This window comes from Gallus gallus, chromosome 23, assembly GCF_016699485.2.
Source record: "Gallus gallus isolate bGalGal1 chromosome 23, bGalGal1.mat.broiler.GRCg7b, whole genome shotgun sequence".
NCBI classification, from domain to species: domain Eukaryota; kingdom Metazoa; phylum Chordata; class Aves; order Galliformes; family Phasianidae; genus Gallus; species Gallus gallus.
The window spans coordinates 804,624-831,984 of record NC_052554.1 but is presented as its reverse complement, the minus strand read 5'-3'; the positions used below and the strand labels follow the sequence as shown (position 1 = coordinate 831,984).

General features: G+C 51.7%; 1 protein-coding gene and 1 non-coding gene across 3 annotated transcripts; both read left to right on the top strand.

The window, feature by feature from the left end:
- Nucleotides 1-75: 75 nt before the first annotated feature.
- On the top strand, nucleotides 76-22,780 carry SDC3 (syndecan 3). 2 transcript variants are annotated; one of them, NM_205383.2, is made up of 5 exons: nucleotides 76-160; nucleotides 14,981-15,098; nucleotides 15,518-16,116; nucleotides 17,576-17,846; nucleotides 18,081-22,780. In NM_205383.2, the coding sequence occupies exons 1-5, from the start codon at nucleotides 98-100 to the stop codon at nucleotides 18,245-18,247; spliced, it is 1,218 nt and encodes a 405-aa protein (NP_990714.2). In that variant the 5' UTR covers nucleotides 76-97; the 3' UTR covers nucleotides 18,248-22,780. The 2 variants fall into 2 exon arrangements, with proteins under 2 accessions (NP_990714.2, XP_040507567.1); XM_040651633.2 differs by lacking the exon at nucleotides 76-160 and adding an exon at nucleotides 12,362-12,507.
- MIR3531 (microRNA 3531) lies at nucleotides 14,356-14,442 on the top strand. Its single transcript, NR_035344.1, has one exon. It is a non-coding gene; the product is annotated as a microRNA 3531 (primary transcript).
- Nucleotides 22,781-27,361: the final 4,581 nt, after the last annotated feature.

Genomic DNA, 27,361 nt, shown 5'->3' with positions numbered 1-27,361 from the left:
TGCGGGGCGGCGGTGCGGGGAGGGGACGGGGAGGGCGGCGGCAACAAAGGCCGTTCCCCGCCCCCGCGCGCTGCTGAGCCGTCCTTGCGGCACGAAGATGCCCGCGGAGCTGCGGGGCCTCGCGGTGCTGCTGCTGCTGCTCAGCGCCCGCGCAGCGCTGGTGAGTGCGGGGCCACGGCGGGGTGCGGTGCTGGGGGGGGTCGGGGGGGAGGGCGAGAGGGGTCAGCACCGCGCGGTGGTTGGGGGGGAGGGGGGGCTGGGAGGGGGTCGAGGCTGCGGGGAATGGCGTTTGAAGGTCACGGGGAAACGCCTTCGGGAGAAGCCGGCGGGGTTGGGGTGTTGGCCGCCCCCGGAGGGCTCTCCGCGGGGGGCGGTTTGGGCGTCGGATCCGCCGCGGGATGGAGCGGCTCCTGGGGCGGTGCTGCGTGCGGCGGCCCCCGGACGCGGCTCTCGCAGTGCTCGGCTCGGCGGAGCGTCAGCGTGGGGAGCCCCTTCCCCTTCCCCTTCCCTTTCAGAGGAAAAAAGTCCCCATTTCTGGCTGCCTGCCAGCGTGCAACCTGCTGGATTTAAGAGCACCGAGCTTGCCTCGCTCCTATGGGGTTTCTCGTTTCTGGTACCTCCCTTCCTGCAGCCCCATTGCTGGGGATGCTCCGGGGTTGGGGATGCTTTGGTGACACTCCAGGGTCGGGGATGCTCCGGATGGGTTTGGAGATGCTCCAGGGGTGCTCCAGGAACGCTTCGGGTTTGGAGGTGCTTTTGTGGTGCTCCGGGAGTGCTCTGAGCACAGAGATGCTCTGGGGGTGCAGATGTTCCAGGGGTGCCCGCGTGGCTTTCACAGTGGTGGCTGCATCTCTCCAGAGCAGCAGATACAAACTGCCCGTTTGTGAGGAGGATGCTGAGCTCTCACTGAAAGCACCCCGAGGTGCGATGTGAGAGCAGCCCAGCCCTCTGCGCACTGTGGGTGATGCACCCAGCAGCGTTTATTCAGCTGAATGTTGCACTTTGCCATTGGTTTGGGGCGGATGGGGACCGGCTGGCAGCTCAGTCCATCTCTCCTTGCTGGGACCAATTCCCTTCCCCATTTGGGGATCTTTAGCTGGTGGGTGGCAATGCAGCCGTTTGCTGAGGAGCAGAGGGAGGAGGGCTGAGGGGCGGTGAATGTGAGGATCGGGGTGATGGGCTGTGGGGTTCATTGGGGTATTCATTGGGGACCAGGAGGGAACCGATGTCTCTGCTGCTCTTTGCCATCACTGCTGCGTTGTTTGGTTGTGTTGGACAAAGTCTCCGCTTTTCCCCCCTTGGAGGCTCCAGGATGAGAGCAATGCCTGGGAACAGCCCCGCGTGTGATGGTTTCAGGGGGGTGTGATATGGACTGGGGCCCCCCCATTCCCTCATGCATGGGGATGCTGTGATGCTGCGCCAATGTTGGATCACTCTGCTGTTGGGATCAGGGCTGGGGAAGGCAGCACTGGGATCTCCTGGGCCATCCCTGCCCACTCCCCTTCCTACAGCATTGCTTTGGGCTGAGGTTGAGCTCTGGATCCCTTTGCTGTGCTTATGGGGTGGGGAATGAGCTCAACCCCACAGTAGACACTTGAGAATCCAAAAGCGGTTCTGGGAGCCGGGGAGAAGGGAAGGGAGCCCATTCCCAGCTGAAAGATGGGAGGAGGGCAGGGAAGGGGATGAGCTGACTGCTTCCACCCTGGGTCAGTGATGGGGTCCCGGCCATGGGGTGTGGGATGGCTCTGTGCCACCCCAGTGCTGTGGGATCTTTCCTTTCTGAGGTCTGCAGAGATCTGAATGGTGTGGCATGCAGTGAGTGTGTGAGATCTCAGCTCGGCTCCTGGGGGGGATTTGAACGGCTTCTGCACGTCGGCATCCGCAGGGAAAGCAGAGGTGGGAGGCAGGGAGCGGGGCGGAACAGAGGGCTTTTTGTGGCCGTGCAGAGATCTCCCTCAGTTAATTAATGTGACATTTATGCCGAGCTCCTCGTGCAGAGCCGAGCGGGGCAAAAGCCCTTTGTGGGGCGGGATGGGACCTGCAGGGTTGGGGCTGCGCCGGGCAAAGGGCAGCGCCGGGGGTCACCGCTCTGAGCACTGAGTGTGGATTTGGGAAGCAGTGGGTCTGAGTGGGGGTGGGACAGGGATGCGCTTTTGGGGAGCGCACGGAGGAGGGGGGTCAGCGGGGGGGAGCAGTGATGGGACCGCAGTGGTACCCCCCCCCCTCCCCATAGCAATGCCACCCACTGCCTCCCTGCCCACGTTCAGCATCGCAGCGCGATGTGAGCCCTGAGCTGGGAAGTTCGGCCGTGTTTACATCCCCACGATGTGAAACATCTCCTCCCTCCCTCCCCACGGCTTGGCTGCTGCTCAAAGTGCTCATTTTGAGATAAAAATAACAGCGGAGATCTCAGGGCTGCCGCTTCTTTCCCGGAGAAAGGGAGGGTTGTGTTGCTGAGAAATGGGGGGAAATACTCCGTTTGCAGAAGGATGCTCGGGGTGTGTGGCCCCAGTGCAGTTTTGCCTCCCAGGGTTGGGGCAGCGCTGAGCAGAACTCGCTGGCGAGAGAGTTTATGAGCCAAAAAATGCTGTTTTCTGGAGGAGGAAGAGGAGGGGGGAGGCAGAGCTGTTCCGTGAGCCGCATTGGCCGGGTGGAATAACTGCTGCGAAGTGCTGGGAGGGACGTGCCGGCCCTGCACGCCGTTTGCTCACACCAGCATCCCTTAGGAGCACCATGAATATACCCGAGGGCTGCGATTTTGGGGAACAGAGAGTGGGAGTTGTGGTCAAATATGGACTTCTACATAAAATCCCTTTTTTTTTTTTTTCTTAAGTTGACAAATTTATGACTATTTTTTTTTTTCTTCTTTCTTTTGGAGGCTTTTTGGCGAGTAGTGCTGGGCAGCCTTTAATTTTCCTTCTCCCTCATGCGCTGCCCCTCATGTGTGTCTGCCAAAGGAATGGTGAGAGGATGGGGCTGTGGTGGCACCAGAGGTGACGCTTTGGGGGGTGCTGAGGAAGGAGGGAGGGCGGCGCTCAGCCTGCTCTGAAACCCTGGCGCCGTCCCAGTGGAAAAAGGCAGAGCTGCCAGGTATTTGTTGACGAAACGGGGTGATTCTGTGCAGCTCTGGCTGTGCTTTCTGCTGGGTCTGGCAGAGAGTGGGGTTCCCTTTTTTGGAGTTGCAGCAAGCTGGGCCATACAGCAGAGGGACCGGCGCTGGGTTGGATGGCGTTGGGGGATGGGTCGGCATTGAGTTGATGTTGGGGCACTTTCATCCCTGCCTGCTCAGAGCCTTTTGGGGCTTTGGAGAATACCTGTGTCGTGCTGTGGCCACGCAGCTGTCACTGGTGGCATTTCTGCTTCCTCCTCCACCTCCTCTCTTCTGGTTGGGATAGTAGGGGAGATGCTCCTCCTTATCCCTAGCATGGGTGCCAAGGGGCTATGTTATGGAGAACCCCCTCCATTTGTGTCCATGAGCACTAATTAGGCTCTAATTAGTCCCACATCACTGCCAAAGGACATCAGCATCCTACCACCGAGGACCACATGTGCTGGAGATGCTGAGACCTGCACCATGGCCTTTCAGCACCCGGCCCGTATAGTTGCTTTGTTTTCCTCTGGCACAAAAAGGAGCTGTTTCTCCCCATTTATCAGCAGATAATAACTTTGTGTAGTTAGCAGCCCAGCAGGCCACAATTAGGCTGTGGAGTGGGGCTGCAGAGTTGCAATCTGGTCAGCCATTGGGATGTCCACATGGCATTGCGTTGTCCCAATGGACTGAAGTGTCCCCATAGCATTGAGATGTCCCCATAGATTGAGGTATCTCCGTGGCATTGTGTTGTCCCAATGGATTGAGGTGGGGAGTGTTCCCCATGCAGCCATCAGTGGAGCAATGGGTTGAGAGCTAATTATCGTAGAATCGTTAAGGTTGGAGCTATCACTGGGGTAATTCAATCAGTCCCCTCCCTCTTTACCTTCAGTTCAGGACTGAAGACTTTTATTCCTGCTCCCAAGCACCCATCTCACATACTTAAGGCCACATATGGGACCCTGCAGAAGGGTGTCTTTGTGTTGATGTCCTTAAAGCTGCCACCCTCACACCCCAGGGATGCTCATGCAGAGGTGGGTGCTCCCCAAGTCCTGGTGTGGAGCACCCCCAATTCCTTTGATTTCCAGGAGGAGGAGGAGGAGGGAGGCGAAGGCACTCAGTGCCATGGAGGGAGGAGCTGAGGGGAACCCATCAGCCGTGCCAGGGGCATAAAACATTTATAGCCCTCGAAAATCATCAAGGAAATGTCTGTCTCAGTTAAAATAGCAGGAGCAATTAGAGGGGGATGGAAAAAAAAAACAAAAACAAAAATCCAAACACATGGTTTGTGTGTAATTTCAGCATACAGCTCAGCTCTTCTCTGAGTGTTTCTCATCCTCTGCTGGGGCTGCAGCCTCCTGTCCTGCAGAGCAGGGTGACATCCAGGCCCTGCTCAGTGGGCAGAAACATCTCCCTGGGGCAGTGCGAGGGGTGGGTGAAGCTCTGGGGCTGCTCCCTCAGCATCTCAGTGCCCTGGCAGTGTGCTCACCCACTCCTGGCATTGCCCTGCCTCCGTTTCCCCCCCAGGTCTGGGGCTGTGTCCTGGGGTGGTTGGTTGATGTGTGCATGGGGGGCTGTGACTCAGCAGCAGCCTGAGCCAGGGGATGCTGTATCCAACCCCACATGGGGATACTGGCGTCCAGCACCTTGCTGGGATGCTGTACCCAGCCCCATATAGGGATGATGGTACCCAACCCCACATGGTGGATGCCACAGCCATCACCGTATGGAGATGCTGTGCCCATCATCCTGCAAGGATGCCGGTACCCAACCCCATGTTGGGATGCAATACCCATCCCCTGGGGGGATGCTGGCCCTTTTGACAATGTCCTGACCACCCTCTTGCAGAAAAAATAGATTTCTCTTTCCCCCTCCTCGACCCTCTCTGGCCATGACAGAGGAGAGCCAGAGAGCATGCTTCTCTTTCCTCTTGTGTCATCCTGCTGTGTTCTCAGCAGTTGGGCACTACAGAAACTGCTTTAGATGGAGAAAAGAGGCATCAGATGAGGGATACCTCCTCTTGCATCCGCCTTTTGTTCCTTGTCTGCTTCCAGGGATTGTAACTGAGAGCTGATGGAGCTCTGAGTCGCTCAGTATGAGTAATGCGGGATGTGCCAGGAAGGGGAGCGTGCCCATGGGCACGGGAGCTGAGTCCCACCCCTACACGTGGCTTCGTGGATGTAAATTCCAAAAGTAGGTCGTGGCCATGCTGGCATTGCAGGCGTTGTCCTACATGTGTCAGTTGGGTAATTGATGGGGCTGGGGCTGGCTGCCTCGCTGCCCAGGTGTACTGAGCATCCCTGCCTGCACCGGGCATCAGCGTCAGTGCTTTTCTCCTATGGGGTTTCCTTCCTCCCGGTGACAACATCTTAGGGTAGACTGAGGCACCTCTGCATCCCCATCCCTGGAAATGTTGCATCCCCACCCTGTGGGGCCCCTTTAAACCAACACAGGGTTATCCCCACCCATCCCAAGTGGTCCGGAGTGCCTTAGAAAGCTGCAGAAGGGACTGTGAGCACGTTTGGTTTTGCCAAGTGCAGCATCTTCCTCCCCATCCATCACCATTTCCATGACAACTCGGAGGAAGGAGGGCAGCAGCTCCTTCCCATGCGTGTGCAGCTCATGAATGCCGTGGTCTGCGGCTCGGGACAGCAGTCAGCAAAGCACTGCCCTGGATGAATTATTCCTAATTAAACACTGTGAGGAGAAGGGCTGCTGGGAAAAGGGCCCCTTCGTTGTCCAGCAGTGTTTGGGGGGGCTGCAGTCTGGGTGGGGGATTCTGCATTAATCTCTCAGTGGCAAAGCTGCACGTGGGGGGTTCTGATGGAGACCTGATTAATCGCTATTAGGAGGTTCATTAGATGCAGCTCAGCACGAGAAGGGCAGCAGAGCTCCAACTGAGCTGTGACAGCTCTGGGATGAGGTGTGGGGCGGTTGTGACAGCGCTGCTCTCCCTCAGGAACCTCAGGAATGACTTTAAAAGCCACTGACATTGGGGTGGACAAAGATTCTCTCCTTGTCGCCACGTGCCCATGGAAATCCCCATTAATGGTGATGCCCACTTTGCTTTTGGGGTCTGTGGCTGTGAAAGGGTTGGGGCTCAGAGCTGAGCACCCTACAGAGCATTCCTGGCACCGTCACCCCATGCTGGAGGACTTTCATTCCATCACCAGCAAACGGCCGCGCTGCTCCCAGCCCAGCCCATCTCTGCCTTCCTCCCACCACCTCCTGATCGCTTTCCAATTGCTTTCCTGATTGCAGCCATGCCCAGAAAATGAAATGACATTAAAAGAAAAACATTATATTTATACATATATATTTAAAATCCCACAATTGCTCGTTGTGGCCGTTCATGCTTTCAGTTCTGCTGCGGTTTCCACGCAGCGTGCAGCGACCCCACATGTGTTGTAGCCCCTCTCGGGATAGAACTCAGGGTAGAACGCTGCACTGTGCAGCCCCAGGGTTGTGTTTCCCCATCCCCTGTGCACATTTCCACCCAAATTCTCCTCCTGCCAGCAGTGCTGAGGTCATTTCGGTCTCCCCGGCGGCGCCAGCGAACAATCGCTCATTGTGCTCCGCGCTCCGTCCTGGGAAAAGGAAGAGGGTGTGAGGCAGTGGAACACCGCAGCACTGGGATGAGTGGGCTGCCGGGTGCCTGCCCCCACCCCTCCATTCTGAGCTGGGTTTGGGGTCCTCTTCTTGCTCCCAGCCCCGTGGTGGGGTTGTGGGATGTTGGTCACGCAGATGCTTTCCACCCACATCTCCGCCTTAGGATCAGTGCAGTGCAGCACGTGGCAGTGCATCGTGCATCGCCCCAAACCCTCCATAAGGAAACATGCCCCCTCAGGAAGACTCCCTGTGGCTTTTTTCTTGCATCGTTGGTCTGGGAGAGGATTCACCCCACGCCCCTCTTACTCTCCAGATTAGGGTTCCTGCAGGCTCGTGTCTCGGTGCCGTCCCTCTGCCTGGGATCTCCCTGCCCCCTGTGGTTTTCTCCTCTGGGAGATGAGGTCCTGGACCACTCCTCATCCATGCTGGGCAGGATTAGGCTCCTGAGCCATCTGCTGCCTGCTTGGCCACATCCCACTTTGGGGACAGGGACAGCAGGGATGGTGTGGCAGGGACGGGTGCCTCAACTTGGGTTGAGCACATTTGTGCTGATGGGAACAGAGGGAGAACACCCTGTGGGCATCTCTCACCCACATTTAAGGAAGGTTTGGCTCAGACTTGTGTGCTGAGGCTGAGAATGAGATGGAAAGTGCGGGCACCTCCCAATAGGGAACCCTAGAGGGATGCTCTGGGCTGAGGACTGCTCCAGGTGGCACGTTGGTGTGTTTCAGGCTGTAAATCGTTGTAATGCCATCAGGCTGGGACTGCCAGCAGCACCCACATCACCTGGGGGCCAGCGGGCACTGAAGGTTCACTGCAGGGAGGGCTCGAGCCTGGAGCTGCAGTAGCAATCGGCTTAAGGGAGATAAAGGCACAGGCAGGAGGGGGAGAGGGAGGCGGTGTGGTCTGGGTGTGAAATGAGTGGTTTGGAGTCCTGGCATTAGGTTTTGGAAGACTCCTGGGTGACACCAGGCAGGTCACCTCAGCGGCTATGTTGTCACCATTGCCCTCATGAGGACAGGGCTGGGCTAATGGATGATGATGGATGCCAGCATCGAAAGATATCATTTTGGGGTATGGGGAGAGCAGTCTGGGAAAGGGATCACAGCATTTCTTTCCTCTCCAGGTAAAGCCTGGCCATGAGGTCCCTGCTCCTACAGCTGGAAAAATTCATGTCAGAGCAATGGGTTGGCCAGGAACGTTTTGATGCGCTGGGATAGGAGGGATGCAGGAGGCTGGAGATGCTGAGGGCCAGGTAGAGTCAGCGTGGAGCTGACCCTGGCCCAACCTTGGGTTGGTTGCTCTGATTGCACCAATTTCCAGGGAATTTGTTAGGAAATCATCCACACCACCTCTCTGCTCCATCCCCACTGTGAGCCCCATGGACATCCCCACGCAGGGAGTGGGCACAGCAAACATCCTCTGAGCATCCAAACATTTTCTATAGCATCTCCATCACGCTGCAAACCCAGCATGTATGGGAGGAAGAAAACTCCACATTCATTCCCTGGTGTTGAGCCAAACTGTGCCCAAACCAACCACAACCTTGCTTTTATTCTGCAAGTGTGCTTCCCCCATCCCTGTATTTGCTGCACCCTCCTGCAACGTGTCCCTGGGGATGCCACGAGTGGTGACGAATCCCAGAGGTTAATGATGTAAGGTGCCAAAAATAGCACCTTTATGTACAAGCATGTGTCCTTGTGCATTTTTTTTGGAAGCAAGCAAGAAGGGAAGCTGGGAGAATCACAAAGCCTGGGCTGTGTGCTGCGATCCTGCATGGGCGCTGGGCTGTGCCTTGGGCTGTGCAGGCTGATGCCTGGGGATGCTCGTTGCTTGCATGTGTGCCTCTGGTGTAATTTTAGCAAAGCCTCCCCAGGTAAATCCTCCATTTATTACACCATAAAACCCATCAAATGCACAGGGCTGGGGCTTTGTGCCCTCCCCCACGGCACGCACAATCTGCCAGGAGCTGCGGGTAATCCCCTGCGCTCCATCCTTAATCCCACTCTGTCCCTCGCTGAACCGCCCACGGTTGTGAGCACGGGGTGCTCCCACGTTTGCTTTCCAAGAAGCCTCAGGGAGGATGAGAGCAGCACCAAAGGGATCCAAAATCTGCAGGTGTGAGGTGCAAACCCATGGGGTCTGTCCGAGCACCCCACCCACAAGGAACCCCAACACCATGAGCTGAAGGTCTGTCTGTAGGTTGGTTGGTTTTCTTGGTGTTTTTTTCTTCTGTTTTAGGCTCTGATGCACCAACACACCCAATTTTTGACTTTTCCCCTCCCATGAGCACAGGCCGTGTGCAATGAGGGTGTGCTCCCAGTTGGCTGTAGGCTTGCAGGGTGGTGTGCCTCAGTTTCCCTTCCCTTTCTGTTTGGAGATGAGTGAGTTTGGGAATGCCACACCTCTTTTCGGAGGTATCTTCCAGGAGCTGAGTGCTGCTTGGGTGCTGCTGTGACCTTGGATGATGGAGATGGATGATGGAGACCACATTGCTCTCCTAGAATATCCCTTCCATCTCCTGCAAGCAATGCCATGTCAGCCTCATGAGCATCCCAGCTGGGTGCACTGCTCTGATGGTGCAGAGCCAACATTTGCACCCCCTCCCACAGGTCCAGGGCTGGGGCTGTGTGTTAGGAAATGTTGCCTCGAGGATGCTGTCTTCCATCTCTCAAGCACGGCATTGAAAAGCTGCCATCCCGTTTAGTGTATCAGCCATAATTATTGTTGGAAAGGCAGAATGGAAACGGCTTGTTTAGTTACATTTCATTAAAAGGACTTCATCTGGGGGCAGGAAACAATGAGGCTTAGGCTGTATAAATATTTGAACAGTGCTTTCCAGAAACATAACCCCTCGGTGTGTGCATGTGTGCACGCACGCGCCTACAGCCCAGGTCACATACACATGGGTGGGTAACTTGAAACGTTTCCCATCGCGTGCCAAAATGATGAAAATCCCCCATTCCCAGTGATGGCTCAGCCAGGGCTTCAGTTGGTTTTGTCCATTGGCAGAAACTTTGCTCTTGTATAGGACCTGATCCCTCCCACCCATTTATTTTCTCAGTAAAATGAGCCCTGCAGGGCTGGAGGTGCTTCCTGAGCAAGGTAACCAGAGATGGCAGCGCTGGGATCAAGGCTCCACACTTGGATGGATTTGGGAGCTTTCCTTTCATCTGGAAACCTGAGCTTTATTGGTGCGTGCAGACAGTGGGGTCCTGGGGGCTGCATTTCAGGTGGTGCCCACTGCTCCACACTTCGCAGAAGGGCAAAGTTTTGCTTAAATGCTTAAGCTACTCCTTGCAGGGGAATGTCTTTTGCTTTCCTTTTAGTTGCATTTCTATTACTTTTTATTGCACACTGGGTTGCTGAAAACCATGATAGAGTGGGGAGCATGGCTGAATGGTGCTATCGGAAGCAGATTGATTACATTTGCACACAAATACTTGCAGCAGATAGAGCTCAGGTTAGGCAAATATCACCTAAGTCCTAGTGTGGACTAGGGAAAGGAAATGCCATTTTTTCTCTTTCCCAAATCCAGGTACTCCAGCACGTATGAATGCATGCATGCATGTATTTGCTTTTCAAGAGTTAACCCTCCCATCCAACTGCATCCCCACTGCAACATCTCCCAAACCGCAGCAGTGAATCAGTGCATGCCCTTGGGAGCACCTAACCCAACACTCAGGTTGGCCAAACAAGTTGTGGTGCCCCAACCCTGGAAGTGCCCAAGGCCAAGCTGGATGGGACCCTGAGCAGCCTGATCTGGGGGGTTGGAGGGGACAACCAGCCTACAGCAGGGATCGGAACTAGGTGATCTTTAAGGTTCTTTCCAATCTCAGAAGTGGGGGAAAAGAGATAAAGTCCTGTTTTCCAGCTCTTTGGAGAGCTGAAGCTCAGCTCGGAGAGTGAGCTCTGAAATGCTCCTTTGTGGAAGGTGAGAAAAGCTGGAGACGGTTTTGCATGTTAAGCTGCAATAGGATTATGGAGCCGAGCAAATTAAATCAATTCTGGGTGGGTGGGGAAGTTCTGCATGGTGCATTTAAGCTGCTGGGTTGTCTCTGAGGTACAGAACCACACATCCACAGGATGACTGGCACTTGGGGTGACCCCATCCATCCAGTGGTTGACACTTGAGGTGATCCTATCCATGGAGTGGTGAGTGCTTGAGTTGATCCTACTCATGGAGAGATTGGCAATTGGGGTGATCCTATCTGTTGTGTGGTTGGCACTTGTGGTGACTCCATCAGATAGTTGGCACTGGGGGTGACCCTATCCGTGGAGTGATTGGTACTTGGGGTGATCCTTTCTGTTGCGTGGTTGGCATTTAGGGTGACCCCATTCATGGAGGTGTTGGCATTTGTGTTGACCCCATCCCTATGGAGCATCCTTGTCTGTCTGATGCAGTCCCATTCTCTGGGCTCATTTGTACCTCTTCATTGGGTGTTCTGCATGCAGCAGGAGGTGGTACTGTGTTTGGGGGTTTGTTGTTGTGTCTTTTCCCCTCCATCTCCCTGGAGGGAGAAAGCAGAGCGTGCTGGGAGAGGAGGTGTTAGCAACAATTGATGTTGGGAGGTTTGCTATTTTTTATGCCAGCTCTGGCTCGGGGATATTTTATTATATTGTGGAGTAAGATCTGGCACTAATCCACTGAAGTATGGGAATAAAAAATGATACTGGCAGCAGGAGATCCTGAGGAGGAGGAGATGCCGATAGATACGTTCAAGAAATGCCTGGATGTAGTACTTGAGACATGGTGTAGTGGGCAATATTGGCGGTAGGTGGATGGATGAAGTTAGAGGTCTTTACCAACCTTAATGATTTTATGATTCTAAGAGCTGAGACTGGTCTAGGATTGAGGACCTGGTGAGGATGCAACCTTCCCTTGTGCAGGAAGAGCATTTCTCTCCAGCATCCTGCACCCCCAGAAACCAGCCCTGCCTTTTGGCCGTGCGACTTGGCTTTGCTATGGACACCTCCAGCTCAAGCAGCCTCCATGGTCGCTACCATCAGTCCTGCTGTCAGGAGCAGCTTGCCGACACATTTATTTTTAACTCAGCCTTGGATCAAAGCGTGGAAATGCAGCAGTTTCGTAGTGGGAAAAGAATTGTGGAGTCTTTAAGGTTCAGAAACAATGTTTTCGTTCCAACTTTATGTGCAAGTTAATATTATTTCAACTGTTTATAGTATCACTAAATCATGTGCTGGGAATGAGTTATTAAGGTTTTATATAGAAAACACTAGAAAGGTGCTTTCAAGGACTGATTAATTGAAAATATCCCCTGGAAAATATCATAGAAATAATCAACACTTCTCCTGTGGTCTGTTCTTAATTTAACGTGTTTTCCCAGAGACAATGGCATTCAGCCACGGACAGATTGCTGACCCTGCATGCAGGGCTGCGTCCGTTTGAGCTTTCCAATGCTACTGGCTTTGGCATCCTCCCTGGATGCCCTGGCTGCCGGATCCCAGTGGGGCACACAGAGTTCCATTTCCCAACTGGGGTCCCCCCTTCCTTTCCCCATGACTTCACTGGGAAACGAAACCCAGAGCTGTTTGGGGTGGGTGTGCCCAAGGAAATCACCCATCACCCCCACACTCGATGGATGCTGCGTCGCCATGGAGGAGGTGGTTTCCATGGCGACCGTTGCCATGCCGATGGCTACCAGAGAAGGACCTGAGAGCATCCTAGGGAGGTTTGCCAGCCTCTCCCCGCTGCTAAGGATGGATTTATAAGGCACCCTTCCTCCCAGTGTGCAAGGCAGACACTTGGCAGCAGGACACGTCCGGAGATGTGCAGGGTCATGCAGGAGGTGGCAGGTCACATTGGTTCCTTGGTTTCCCAGCAAACACCCAGCGCTGCTGTGCTGGGCATGTCAGTGGGATCCTCTTCCCAATCAGTACATTTTTCCCTATGTAAAGGGAAGTCACCTATCTTGATAAAGGGAGAGGAGAGGGAAGGATGGGGCATCCACTGTGCTGGGAGATAGATGCACATGGACAGCACGGAGGGACTGAAGCCTCTCTAATCTCCAGCTCAGCTCTGATGGGGCTGGGCCAAAGGGCCTGAGCTCTCACTCACTTTCCAAGGCTCTTAGTGCAGAACTTGGCTGTGATTTCTGCTGCTGCAGCCCCTTGGCTGTGGTTCCCAGCCAGCCCTGCCAAGCCACAGTGTGGAGGCATCAAGCGGACAGTGGGTCGGTGTCATCATGTGTCCATGGGAGTTTCAGGCAGCTGGAAGTAAACTGTCCATTGCCTTTGCCACGGGGAGCTGGGAGATAAATGGACATGCCTTGGCACGGCACAGATGCAGCTCATTCTGAGGCAAAGGAATAATTAATCCCCATCCTGTTGAGTCTAACTGGGCTCAGCCCCACTGAGCGATGGAGTCAGCTGTGATGTTCTTTGCGTAGCTGGGTGTTGATGCCCTTGTGCACCAATCTCCTTTATCTCCAGGACTTTCCCAGTGATTCATCACCATGGGACCACCAGGACCAAACCCTGCTTGCAAACTACACCAGCAACTGCCCAAGTTGCTTTGATTAAACATTCCTGTCCACTCCCGTGCTCAGCTGAATTTGGTTCTTTGCAATGGGATGGACACACACTACATGTACCCATTTGCATCGCTGCATTGCTCTGATATCCTTTGGGCAAAATGCATCCAGGGCACACGCTGGCTCAGCCAAGACTCCATCCATGGGATGGATGGATAGATGGATGGATGGATGATGAGATGAATGGAAGGTGGGATGAATGGGCACATGCTAGGCCCATGCTCCTGCATTTTCATTTCCCCATCCAAGCTCTGGGAGCTGATTGCTGGAGCTGCCTCATCTGGTTCCAATTTAAGAGAGAAATGAGCTTGGAGGAGCCGGGCCATGTGGCTCCCATTACAGGAAGTCTGTGCAGGTCAAGCAGAGAGAATATGACCTTTGGGGAGCTCAACAGGTCATCCAGCAGGGCTGAGGGGTGGGCTGGGGTGTGCCTGTGTTATTGGCTCCTCGTTTCCTGGTGAGCCTCAGTACTATTAGCATAAAAGTTGCTATGGTCTAGGATTAAACGACAGCCCTGGTCTCCTAACAGGCTCTTAACAGAAGACAGATGCAAGTTTCTGGGCATCCCTGTCTTCTTTGGAAGGCTTTAAAGTCTGGCCATGCCATACCCAACAAGCACAGGATTCAAAAGGCAAATAAAAGCAGCTCCAGATGTTTCTTCTCCCAACCCCCAGACCTTGCAGTTGAGACATCGCTTATTTAGCATTGTCATTTGCACTCATCCTATGTTTATCAATTCTTCTCTGCTTTTTACACTCTCCTCTCCAGAAGCTGGAGCTCGATGCTGTACAGATTAGCACAATGAATATGAAATCTCCTGAGCTCATCTTCTTATCACCAATTGAGAACACCTTGATTTCCAAGGAGGGAAATGAGGAGTGAGGAGGCAGCGGCAGGAGGCAGGCAGCTCCTCTGCTTGCCCGGCGCAGAACCCCTTTAACATTTCAAAACTCATTTTTATTTCAATCTGGAATAGAAACAAAGAAACTCAAGGCTGCTATTGAGAGGTGCAATCCCATAATAGCAAAGGGGGCCCTTTCACCCCTCTGCTTTAAGTGTGAGCACCAACCTGGCTTGTTACATCTTGAAACATCTGATGCTATCTTGCAGATCAAAGCCTCCTTGTTTGGGTTGTAATGAAGTGTCGAACTGTTTCCTTGCAACACAAACAGGAGACACTTTGATCTGCAAAACAAGATGCTTAAGAGCCCTGTGAGCGAGGGCCCTTCAAGTTTTAGCAGCGCCATGGAGAAGCGGAACATTTGAAGTTTGACATCGTGTCGTACTGTCACTTTCCAGGTTGTGGCAGCTGATAGCGTGCATTAATGTCACACCTATGCCAGAAATCACGTGAAAATCGTCTACAAGGAAACAATAGAGAGCTGGAGAGCTAAAACAAGATTTTTTTTTCTAACACTTTCCAAAAGCAATTAGTTTGTTGTTTTTTTTCCCCTTTTCCAGAGGGCTCTTTCCACAGGAAATGTTATCAGAGTCAATGCGCACTTTCCACAAAATGTCAGCTTGTCTGAAAGATTTGCAACAGGGAATTATTTGGAAGGGGGAGGGGGGCGGGGGGGAGAGAAGCAGTTTGGAGCAGCTCGACTGGAGAGCACTGCCCGCAGTCCCCTCCCTTGGTGCTCTCTTGGCATTGCTCTCCTCATCCCATCCCATTTAACCCCATCCTGTGGTGCCCATTGCAGTTGGTTAACAGCTCCTTGCTTGGCTGCAGGCTCAGCGCTGGCGCAATGAGAACTACGAGAGGCCGGTGGACCTGGAGGGCTCTGGGGATGATGATCCCTTTGGGGACGATGAACTGGATGACATCTACTCGGGCTCCGGCTCAGGCTGTGAGTAGCTGCAGGGCTCCCAGGGTAGGGCGTGGGGTCATGGGGTGGGGTTTGGTGGGACTGAAACTGTGGGATGGGGGGAATGGATTGCCCCATGCCCATCTCCTCAGCAGCCATTCTGCTCTCTCCCAGCCAAAAGCAAAGGGAACGGTACCAAAAGCTGGGCTCAAGTGCTTGCACTTCCCATTTCGGTCTCTGGCCCTACCAGGCAGGATTAGCCCTTTTCTAACGGCCTGTACTGGTGTTTTAAAGGTTGACCTGAGAGAGGGGCTTTGGCCAACACCTCGAAATCTGCACCCCTTGCCTTCTGCTGAGCCCACAACTGTTCTGTGCTTTCTGACTTATGGGTGTGAGGCCACATGGCCAGCCAGTCCTGGGAAATGCCCACTTCATCCTCTGCTCTTCTCCCACTCTTCCAGATTTTGAGCAGGAGTCAGGGTTGGAGACAGCGGTCAGCCTCACCACGGACACGTCCGTCCCACTGCCCACCACGGTGGCCGTGCTGCCTGTCACCTTGGTGCAGCCCATGGCAACACCCTTTGAGCTGTTCCCCACAGAGGACACGTCTCCTGAGCAAACAACCAGCGTCTTGTATATCCCCAAGATAACAGAAGCACCAGTGATCCCCAGCTGGAAAACAACCACCGCCAGTACCACTGCCAGTGACTCCCCCAGTACCACTTCCACCACCACCACCACGGCTGCTACCACCACCACAACCACCACCACCATCAGCACCACTGTGGCCACCTCCAAGCCCACCACTACCCAGAGGTTCCTGCCCCCCTTTGTCACCAAGGCAGCCACCACCCGGGCCACCACCCTGGAGACGCCCACCACCTCCATCCCTGAAACCAGTGTCCTGACAGAGGTGACCACATCACGGCTTGTCCCCTCCAGCACAGCCAAGCCGAGGTCCCTGCCAAAACCAAGCACTTCCAGGACTGCAGAACCCATGGAAAAAAGCACTGCCTTGCCTTCCAGCCCCACCACGCTGCCACCCACAGAAGCCCCCCAGGTAGGAGGCAGTAGCCCTTCTCACCTGCTGAAGGGCTCATGGACAGTGTGTGGAGTCAGGAAATGGCAATGAGGAGCCTCTAGGGTGGCTGAATCCTGAGCCAGCCGCTCAAGTCAGGCCAGGTTGGGCTCTTCCCAGCTCTGCAGAGAGCTGAATGTTTTGGGGGATGGAGAGGGGAGATGGAAGGGTGGGGGTACAGAATCATAAAATCATTGTGGTTGGAAAAGCCCTCTAAGATCACCAAGTCCAACCTCAACCCGTCCCCATCACACCCACTAACCATGTCCCTCAGTGCCACATCTCCACATTTCTTCAACATCCCCAGGAGTTGTGACTCCACCACTTCCCTGGATTACCTGTTCCAGTGCATCACCACGCTTTCGGAGAAGAAATTCTTCCTAATATCCAACGTGAACCTTCACTACCTCCAGCATGAGTAGAGCACAGGGATGGGGTTGATGGCAAATGCTCCAGAGCTTCTTCCCCTAGAAATAGGAGGGCAGTTTGGGGGCAGAGAGGGGCTTTCCCATGGGTGCCGTTGCTGAGCTCACTTTCCTGCAGCCCGGCTCACAGCCTGGAACTGGCAGACCCAATCACTCTGCAGTTCCTGCCTGAGGATTTGCAGCCCATCGGGCTTCTAGGGTGGGGGATTTAATCCACTGCTCCATCTCTCATTCAGAGCCCCTAAGGGGCCTTTTGAAAACCGCTTTGACTGAAAGGTGGAGTGATTTGTCTAAACTAGTCCCTCTTTTCCGGGTACGTATATATGTGCATAGTGCTCCAGGCTCCCGCTGACCTTCAGTTAATCTCTGTCACAAATCCACGTGCTTGTGGAAGCAGCGAGCCGTGCGCTGTGCCGGGGGCACTGACATGGAGAGGTTTCCGTCTCGTCCGCCCTGTTTTCATCCCCAGTCAGCTTATTGCTCATCCCCATTTGTAATGGGCTGAGGGAGCCATTTGTCCCACAAAGGAGATGTTCTGGGGGAGCTTTGCTTAGGGATGCTCCGTGGGATCAGCTCAGCATGCAGCAGGGTGAGGGGGCAGGTCAGGAAGGATTTGTCCCCAAGGATGCTGTGAGTGTGGGGATATGCAGGAGGCAATGTATAGATGAGGATTGGGCTGGAGGAGAACAGGGTAATGAGATCCTCCTTAGGTCTTCGTGGGAGGCCATGGATGGGAGTTTGTGTGTCTCAAGGGCACCTGGATGGGGACTGGCCAAAATGGTCCTGCTTGGCTAAAGTGACCTTAGCTTTTAGGTGACAGTCAAGATGTGGGGTCGTACTGCTCTCTGCAATACAGCCATCCACTTTGGTGACACAGGAAAGGGACACTCCAATGTTAACCCTCATGTTCCCCACCATGGTATCACGATGCCCTTCCTCCAGCCACACCAGTGCTGCTGGAGACATGAACCACTTGTAAGTCCTTGTCCCCTGCTCCACCTTGTCCTTTCCTCCAGGTGGAGCCAGGGGAGTTGACGACAGTCCTCGACAGTGACCTGGAAGTCCCAACCAGTAGTGGCCCCAGCGGGGACTTCGAGATCCAGGAGGAGGAGGAGACAACTCGTCCTGAGCTGGGCAATGAGGTGGTGGCAGTGGTGACACCACCAGCAGCACCGGGGCTGGGCAAGAATGCAGAGCCGGGGCTCATCGACAACACAATAGAGTCGGGCAGCTCGGCTGCTCAGCTCCCCCAGAAAAACATCCTGGAGAGGAAGGAAGTGTTGATAGGTGAGAGAGAAGGACATGGGTTGGTGGGGGGATGGAGGGTTTGGCCTTCAGCAAGGTGCTGGGGGTGGTACTGGGACACACAACCTCACCTGTCCCAGTAGATGGGTCCCATCTGTCCTTCACAGTAACCAGCACACTGTTCAGTTCTAAACATGAATTCAGCTCATAAAGCACAAAACCAAGCAGAACCGAGCCTGATTCCCCTCCTGACAGCTGTGCTGCTTTCTGTTGCAGCTGTGATTGTCGGCGGTGTGGTGGGAGCCCTCTTTGCTGCCTTCCTTGTCATGCTGCTCATCTACCGGATGAAGAAGAAGGACGAGGGCAGCTATACATTGGAGGAACCCAAACAAGCCAACGTGACCTACCAGAAGCCGGACAAGCAGGAGGAGTTCTATGCGTAGGACGAGAGCCCGGCATGCCTCATGCTCCCTGCTCCTGCTCCAAACTCTCCCTCCTCTCCTCCATCCCGTCTCTTTATCCCTCTTCCCTTTTGGATCAGACTGTGAATTTAAAAAGCAAAAAAAAAAAAAACAAAACAAACAAAAAAACACAAAAGGAGAAACCGTACCTTTGGCGCGAGGAGATCGCCACGTTGCGGATGGCGGATGGAGCTCACGGGGCTTTTCCCACCTCCATGGCGGACTCTGGGATCCGGACACCTTGTACCAGCCCTAGGGCGCAGGGTTTGGATTTATCTGCTTTTTTTTTGTTGTTTTTTTTTTTTTCCCTGTTGGAAACAAAGGAGGCTTTTTTTTCTCTCTCTCTCTTTCATTTTTTTCTTCTTTTTATTTTATTTTTTGAATGGAGTTGGTTGCTTTGCAGGAATTCCCTTTTGCTCCCAGCTTCTGTTTGAAAAGAGGATGCAACTCTCAGATATGCTTTGAACCTTGAAAAAGCACAAGGGGCCGGAATACCTGGCGCCCCGGGATTTGCTCTCGGAATGGGGGAACGAAACCAAACAAAACCACGGCCAGCTCCCATCTGCAGAATTCACGAAGCACCAAGAAGCCATGTTTGGTTTCCTCATGTGGATCCGCTCCAACCACCAGCATCCTTTGCTGCATCGCACGGCCAGAGACCCGACATCTCTAGAACCCATGTGGTGTGTGTGGTGTGGAGCAGGGCCTGTGCTTTCGCTGGGTTTTCACTGTGACCAATAAAGCTCAGCTTGCGCAGCCCCTCCATCAGCACTGGTTTTCAAATGGTGTGGGACGGCGCTTAGTGGGGAGCTGACATGGGGCGGGAATGCAAACGTGCTTGGCTGGGGTGGTGTCCTGCAGCTCAGCAAGGAAAGGAAGGAGAAGCAGAGGCACTAAACAACACGAGTCAAGCAGGGGGACCCAACCACAGGAACACAGAGCTGTTTGGGGGCATCTTGGAGCAGAGTAGGTCATCCGCATGGCTTTGGTGAGCCTCAGTGCTGAGCGTTTCTATCCTTCTTGTTGAATTTTGATTCCCATGGGGATCAGCGCAGAGCAGCCCACAAGCAAAGAGCCCAGAAGCTGTCGTCAACCATGCAATGCTCTCCCTTTTGTCTGTTCCCAACATGTAGAGCCCAACCGTGCCTTCGAGAAGGGCCGGATTTTGAAGTGAGCTCTCTGCACAGAAAAGTCAATTAGATATTTTAATTAGTTGGCTTTTAATTAGCTGAAGCACTGCTTGCCATGCAGCTGAGGATCTTTGTTTTAACGATGGCTGCGATCTTGGCAGTGTCCTGTGGAGATGTTGGCTTTGCTCTTAGAGCAGTTTAAACAGGAGAACAACACAAATATCAGTTCCTCCAACTCTGTTGCACCATGAATTGACCTGCATAGGCACAGTAACACTTTGTCCCCTTCAGGATGTGAGTGCATACAGGGATTTATCACCCTGCTGGAGGCTGCAAAACTCATTTTTTGTGTTAGGAATTTGAGAGGCTGAAGGCATTTGTGTATATATACATATTTGTGTATATATGTATATATACACACACCTACATACATACACAGTTATATATATATAAATACGTGTATGTGTGTGTGTGTGAAATGAAACCTCTGTAAATTGTCATTGCATTGCATGCAGTGGCTGAGCTGTGCCTGATGATTGTGAAGAGCTGAGGTTTGCACATCAGCATTCAGTCCCTGAGCTCATCGATGGTCTTATTCCATGGTAAGGAGCACAGCCCAGCTGTAATAATCCTGATTTTAGGGAAGTCAGCCTCAAAACAGTCATTGTTTTGGTTCTCTATGTTCAGAGAAGGCTGTTCTGTTGGCTGCCTTGGGTGGGATGCTGAAGGTGCTGGTGTATGTGTGTGTATATATGCACCCATTTCTAAATTCTGTCAACGTGAGGATGGGGATGCTCTGAAGGTGACCACATGGTTGAGGAAGGCTGATGTTGCTTCCAAGCTGCTCAAAGGGGATTGCTTAATGGCTTTGTGCTTCTGTTCCCAAAGGACCCTGGCTGCTGGTGCGTGGCAGAAATAGAATCTCTCCATGGTAGCATGAGTTGGGCATGGCAGGCATCCAGGCCACCCAAAATCACTGTCTTTTGGAATAACGTGGACTTAATCTTTTGAGCTTACATTAAGGAAAAAAAAGTCAACCCTCCCAGCTTAATCTTTTAAATGCTGCTTTTCTTAGCTGCCTCCCTAATCTTCTTCATTCCATTTTTTTCCCCTTTAATGGTCTGAACTTCTATAATACAATTTTTTATTCACTCAAGCTTAACCTTGATTTGCTCAGCTGGTGTTAAGTTGTAATCCTGGCACTTAAATCCGTGACAGTTCCAGAAGTGAGGAAGGCTGGCAGCAGGGAGAGGAGCTGGGCAGATCTTCCTCTTACAGCCATTAAAAGCAGGAGGTTGCAGGCCAAAAAGAAGGTGAAGCCAATTAAATCTGTAATTAGAATTGACCAGGCTTCGTTCATCGTCCTATTCTCCTACATGGTTGCTCAGACACAGCAGAGATGTGGTCATAAGGAGGTTTCCTCCGGGGGTGGAGATGAGTCTGGGTGGGATGGAGCTGACCACGGGGAAGGTTCAGCTCCAAAGAAATGCAGACGCCATCAGTTCTGTGTAATGGGGAAGGACAAAAACTGATGTTGCTCTGAGGATGTGAGCAGCCCCATTTGTGCAGAAAGGTGTTTCCTTCTGCTTTCCCATGACTTTGGTGGAAGAGCGTTTGCTGGGCATGCTTCTATATTTTAGGAGAGCAATAGGACACAGGTGGCATCAGCAACAGGACACAGTGGCAGGACTCAGACAGGCTGGGTTTTTAATGGCTGGGATTGGGTCACCCCTTTCCTTTGAAGTCTTTCATTTTGGACCTTTCAAAAATAAGCAGCAGGACTTGACATGGATTTCCCCTTCCCTCTCCATTTTGCCTACTGGGTGATAAAACCCCCCTTCTTGGCTCCTGCTCCCAAGAGTTATCCAACCTCTACCAAGAGCCACCAGCATGGAGGCTATAATGGGAGCAAACCCATCACCGTGCAAACAGATGGATTCTTGTGTTCTTTTCCTTTTTATAGTTACCACCTTATCTGGGTTTGGAGCTTTCCGTGGGGCTCTGTCAGCTCCCAAAGCAACGCTGAGAATTCACAACTGAAATTTTCACTCGAGGCGGTGGGGATGTCTGTGGCATGTGTGTATGTATGTATATATATGTGTATGTAATTAATATATATGTATATATGTATATACGTGTGTGTGCAAAGCACACACGCGTACACAGTTTCAATGCAAACTGCACCTAATGAGGAAGGGGTGCTGGGGGCTCCTTCCTTCACCGTGGCTATGGGGGCAAGGAGCTGGTCCTGCCTCCCCAGCTTTTCCAGGGCTGAGGCAAGGAGCCCTGCTGCCACATGCCCCTTTCCATGGCCGGAGCTGAAACAGAGCCCAAAACCCATGATGAGACCCCCAAACCCACGTGGCTCTGCTTCCCCCCACGTACTGTGCCTGCAGCTCCATGGCCGTACCCGCACTCCGTCCCTATAGAGAAGTCTCAGTCTGGAGTTAGCAGATTTTTTTTTTTTTAATATATATAGTTTTTTTTTAATTATTTTATTAAAATTCACCCTAGGAGACGCCCGTGCAATGCCCAGATTTATCCCCCCCACCTCGCAGACAGCTCCATCACTGCATTTCCAAAGACCTCAGGGGTACCAGTGACCCTCTGGGTGTTAAGCACCCCCTGGTCTAAGGCATAAATGTACAGCTGACAATCAAAACTGACAGAAACGCTGACTTTAAAAATAAACGTATCCATTGCAGTTTGATAGAACTTTTTAAAATCACGTGCTTATCTCTCACGAGTGCTCACCACCAGGATAAATCACCGCCCATTGGTTCTTCTGTAAATAAACATGAAACATCCTTGTATAAATTAAAAAGAAAAAAAAAATAAAGAAAAAAAATAATTTAAGAAAATCCACTGATATATGTCCGAAGAATGATCCCTTTCCAGAAGATTTAAATAATTTGAAGAAAAAGGAAAACCCAACAATGTGTGAGCTCTGCTTCACTTTTTCTCTGGAGCTGATTTAAATTCCCAATAGGAGAATGAAAACTCTTTAACAGTAGAAGGAACTACGAGTGTTTTACCTTTCAATAAACATGGGAGGGGAAAAGAAAAATGCATGTAAATATTTTTAATAGGAAACATATCTTAAACAGAACTTTTTTTGTATGTACATAACTCTTCTAGAGTTTAGTACTTAAATTGCTTCATAGTGTCTGTTTAAAAAATGAAAAATAAAATGTTTGTTAATTGTTTTTGTTCTTACTCAATGGCCAAAACTTTAAAAATAATAATAAAAAAAAGACTATGAAAAATAATCTTTGCCAATGGATCTAGCACTGTAATGGTACTGTCTATTTTTTTTAATTATTTCTGTGCTGTGCCCATTTATAAAAGGAAAAAAAAAAAAAATAATAAAGTCATTTAAACATTGCCTGCCCAGGGCTTTGCCTGCTTTCTTGCTGCCACAGGTTTTGGCCATGCCATTGTGAGATGCAAGGGGAGAAGATGCCACTCGCTGGGGTTCAGTAGTGGCAGGCGAGGGCTGGAAGCTAATTAATGGTTTCCATGGCAGTGCCACAGAGATGCTGATGAGCCACAGCACTGCCCCTGGTGTGTGTGACCAGGGTGCAGGGAGGTGTGGGTGTCCCCAGGATGTGGCCACTATGTCCCTATATGCTCAAGTGTTGCCATGTCCACATGTCTCCAGCAAGTGGCTGAGCACTGGGCACTGCTGGAGACAAGCAGTGGGGTTTGAGACACCAAAAGGGGTTCCCTGTGAGTAAGTCATTATAAATCTCCATGACGTCTGGAGTATCCAAAATTAATGTCTTATTTGATGCTTCACTTTGCAAAGTATTGGACCAAGGGAACTAATTCCTACATATTTCAGAAGCAATGGCACAAGAACAGCATCAGTGCTCAGCTGGGTGCCCAGTGCTGAACACCTCACGGGGCACAGCTGGGAAAGATGATGTCCTTTGAGATGGACGGGGATGAGGACAGTGGACATGGCCAGAGAGCAATGCTGAAGCTCCTTTTACCTGAGCAGATGCTGCCATGCCAAGAGGAAATGCATTGGCAGAGTCTACCCATGGAAGTGGCAGTGCCGCTATCCCTGCAGGTGATCAAGAGCTGTGGAGATGTAGCAGTGAAGTCCATGCTCAGTGGGCATGGTGGGGATGGGTTGGGGAGGGATTTGGTGATCTTAGAAGTCTTCTCCAACCTTAATGAATCTATGACTCTAAGGTCATCAGATATCAACCCTGAATGGGAATGAGGAGGACAAGATTACCACTTCTGTCATGGTCAAATTTCCTCAAAGACCTCAATGCCTGGGAAGAGCCTTGTATTTGTGCTTCAATAGACATGTTGTAAAAGATGCCCATTTTAGTACTAACAGGCTCCAGATGGAATGGGAAAATGCTCCCAGCCTTCAAAGTAAAGGATTAAAGAGCAGCAAACCAAAGGGTTAATGCTGGGCTTGGCTTTATGGGCATTTTTGTGACGTGGGCTGGAAAAAGGAATTGGAAGAAATGGGATAATTTGTCTTGAAGAGGAGAACAGTAAGAAATTCAGCAGGGATGAGTAGGAGCAGCTCCCACATCTCTTCCCATACAGATGAAGCAGAAAGGCAGCAAGGCCAAACCTGACACCAAGGTCCGCACAGCGTGAGAAGCATAGATCCAGGTGAGAAGCTAAATCAGGACATAAGGAATGAGGAGCAACCCAGATGAGATATTTTCAGGCTATCCGAACTCAACAAACATCTTAAAAACCAGGCTGAGCCGTCTGGAAGTGGTCATTCCCTTTGGAGACCTATGAAGAGACTTCCAAGAAGGTGGGATGAGGTGAACCAGGGTGCTCTAAGCCTTCCAATTGACTTTAAAAACCAGAAATAAATGGGATGAAGCAATCACACTGTTTGTAAGCTCCCTGAAGAAAACAAAGTTATCACTCCTGAGGACTTGTCAAGAAGCGATGCGTCAAATCAATCAAGTGTCCTTTTGTGGCTGGGAGCTCCGTGACACAAATAGGTCAATGAGGTTTTGTCACCATCTCACAGGGGACCCTCATCTAAATGCTATTATTGTAGGGTGGGTGGAAAACTGCATGTAAGGTGCCCGGGGAGTGGTTATCAGCAGTTCCCTGTCAAAACAGATGCATGAATTGAGTGGGCATCCAGACAGGGTCCCTCCTGGGGGCAAGTTTATTCAATATTTTCATTAACAGTTGAATGATGACATAACAAGGATGATTATTAAATTTGCAGATGATACCTCGCTGGAAGGGACAGCGAGTACATCAGAGAACAGGGCTGGAATTCCAAACGATCTTAATAAATTGGAGAGAGAGCATGAAAAAAAATCACATCTAAGATCTATGAAGAGGTCGGTAACACCAGAGGATAATTCACCACAGTCTACTCAAGCATCCAGTGCAGAAACCTGGAGAAGGTCATTTGTCCTGCCTGTTCCTTTGCTGAACACATCGGGGACTGAGAGATTTACTTCAAAGCAGTCAAACGTGGTCTGAAATTTGGGATGTAATATTTGGCCATGAAAGATGCACTGATATACCCACCTGTGTAAAGTCCCTTGCTGGTTCAGCTGGATTTGCCCATTGGTTGCCCACGCCATGGGCTGCCAAGGCAGCATGTTGAAGTCATGAGGAAGTCAGACGCCAGGTTCTGGGGATGTTGGTAACACAGGATGCTGTGTATGGATGGTCCAGCAGTCCCATAGCCTGGGCAGGTGCCCAGGGTGCCCAAATGCTCCATGGCATTTGGGTGTAATGCCAGGCACTCTGTGCTGAATGGGGATCTCCTACATGGGGCACTGGGAGATGCTGGAGGAGAGCAGGACAGGGTGGGATATGTCTGGCTGGGATTTGCATCTGAAAACTACCTCTGTGAGGCAGGCAGCACTGCCTGGTCAGTCTCAAATCAGTAAGTGAAAGAGGAGAGGAAAAGCCTCCCCCATGCCCGTGGGAGGAATAAGCCTCAGCCTCAGGAGGCTCCTCCAAGGTGTGATGGCTATGGTGAACTCATTCCCCTCCTTTCATGCAGGGGGAGACTGAGGGCGCAGTATGAGGCCACAGATTCTCCTAGATGGTGGGGTAGTGAAGGATGAAGGCAGCAATGGGCTAAGCGCCAGATCCCAGGGAGCACCTACCCACCACTGCTTCCATCTCAGTGCATGGACACGGAGGTCACCTCCTGAACACTTTTCCCTGCTTTCCAAGGACAGGAAGTTATTACAAAAGTGTATATACTAAAAAAAAAAAGAAAAGAAAGAAAGGCAAAATAAACCCCAGCAGAGAATGACCGGATAAAACTCCTTGTCATAAGAGAGATGAGGCTGCTTGATGAGAGTGGTGGATATCTGGGCACAACGGATGCTGATGGCTCCACAACGCCTCTGAGTATTTTTGGTCTATTGTACAGGATTCGAGGCAAAGAGCAGCCTGTTCCTGCTCTGCATGACAACATTTCCTGAGCATCAGTAGATATTAATAATCACAAATAGAGCTGTCAGACCTCTCCCATTATTTACCTGCTTTGAGACAGTCGGGATCTGTGGCAATTAGTGCACCTTTGGGATTTGCTCACGTGGCTCTCACCTTTTCCAACGTATTTCCTCCCCTCTGCAAACCAGAACAGTTTGCCCTATGTCCTACATCAGAGTCCACAAGGGATATTTCCTCCTATAGAAAGGTGGAGAGAAGCAGTGTATGCCTCAGACTGCTGGAGCCCGGACATTTGGTGCTTTGATTTGCATTCCATGAGAAATTCTGCTGCCTGACAATCTGCGCTCAGCCTAATGAGGAACAGAGCCAATTAAAAATAATAGGGGTCCTGCGCTACTGCCTTTCACAAAATAATAAAAAGCAAGAAAAGTTTGCTTCTAGATAAAGTCCAAACATCTCAGTATGATTCTGCTTTTCTTATCGACATTCAGTCATTGGGAATACAGAACTGGAACAGCTGGTTCTGATAAGGCAAGACCCCAATTGCATCCCTATAAGTGGGCTTTCAGAGGCCAGTACAAGAGCCCCACTCCTTCCATCGTAGAAGACACAGTTTGCTGCTACCAAGGGGTTTCTCCCTGGACTTACCCCCATTGAGATCTACAAACATCCCTGGCTCTGTTGGCTATTTTTGGAGGCAGGGAATTAACACACCTATTTGCATTTTACCTTAATTTGGCCTGAGTTAAAAATGATTTCGAGGTAATTGGATAAGGACAAGGCTTTCATCAGCCCAGCCTGCAGCAAGCTCTGCACCTAGGTCATGGGAAGGACTCAGACAGGCATCCTGGCACCAATGGGTGTTCACCATGCAGCTACAGGGCAGTGCTCCGCTGTACTGGGGAGATAAGGGACGTGGGGAAGTAAGAGAGATTTCTGGTAAGCCCTTAAAATCCCAGGCAGTGTGCTTAAGCCACGAGGATTTCCTAGACTTGGAGCAGACTTTTTGCTGAAGACTGCAGCATTCCTTTATCTTCCTTTTAGCTGTATGTTGGGGAAACTGAGGCACGAGCACTGATTTCTCTCCTGTCCCCCTAGTCTGATAACTTCTCTAGTAGCATTAGCTGGAGGTCGAATTGATTCCTCCTGCTTGTCTTTGAAGCTGAAAGTTTCTCTGTGTCTGTGCACAGCTAGGAGGCAATTCCTGCTCAGAAAGATGAGGTCCTGTGCCCAGCCCGGGGATTGGGTTTCAGCCTGAATCTACACCATTGCACTCCAGGGCATTTTCTGTAAGTATGGAATGTATATAGTGTTTGGGATTTAATGTATGTGGGCCCCATGGGCTGCTGTTGTTTTGGATCCCCCTGCCCCCCCTACACATGTTCATCCCAGGGCATAGCAGTTAGCTGGGGTACGAGAAAACCATCTCTCCTCATAGCTCTCACCATCTGCAACTGCAGTCCCACCAGCTGGAGCCAAGCCTGGTGCCCAGCAGAACACCAGCACTCAATAATTATGATAAACTAATAACAGCCTAATTAATAAT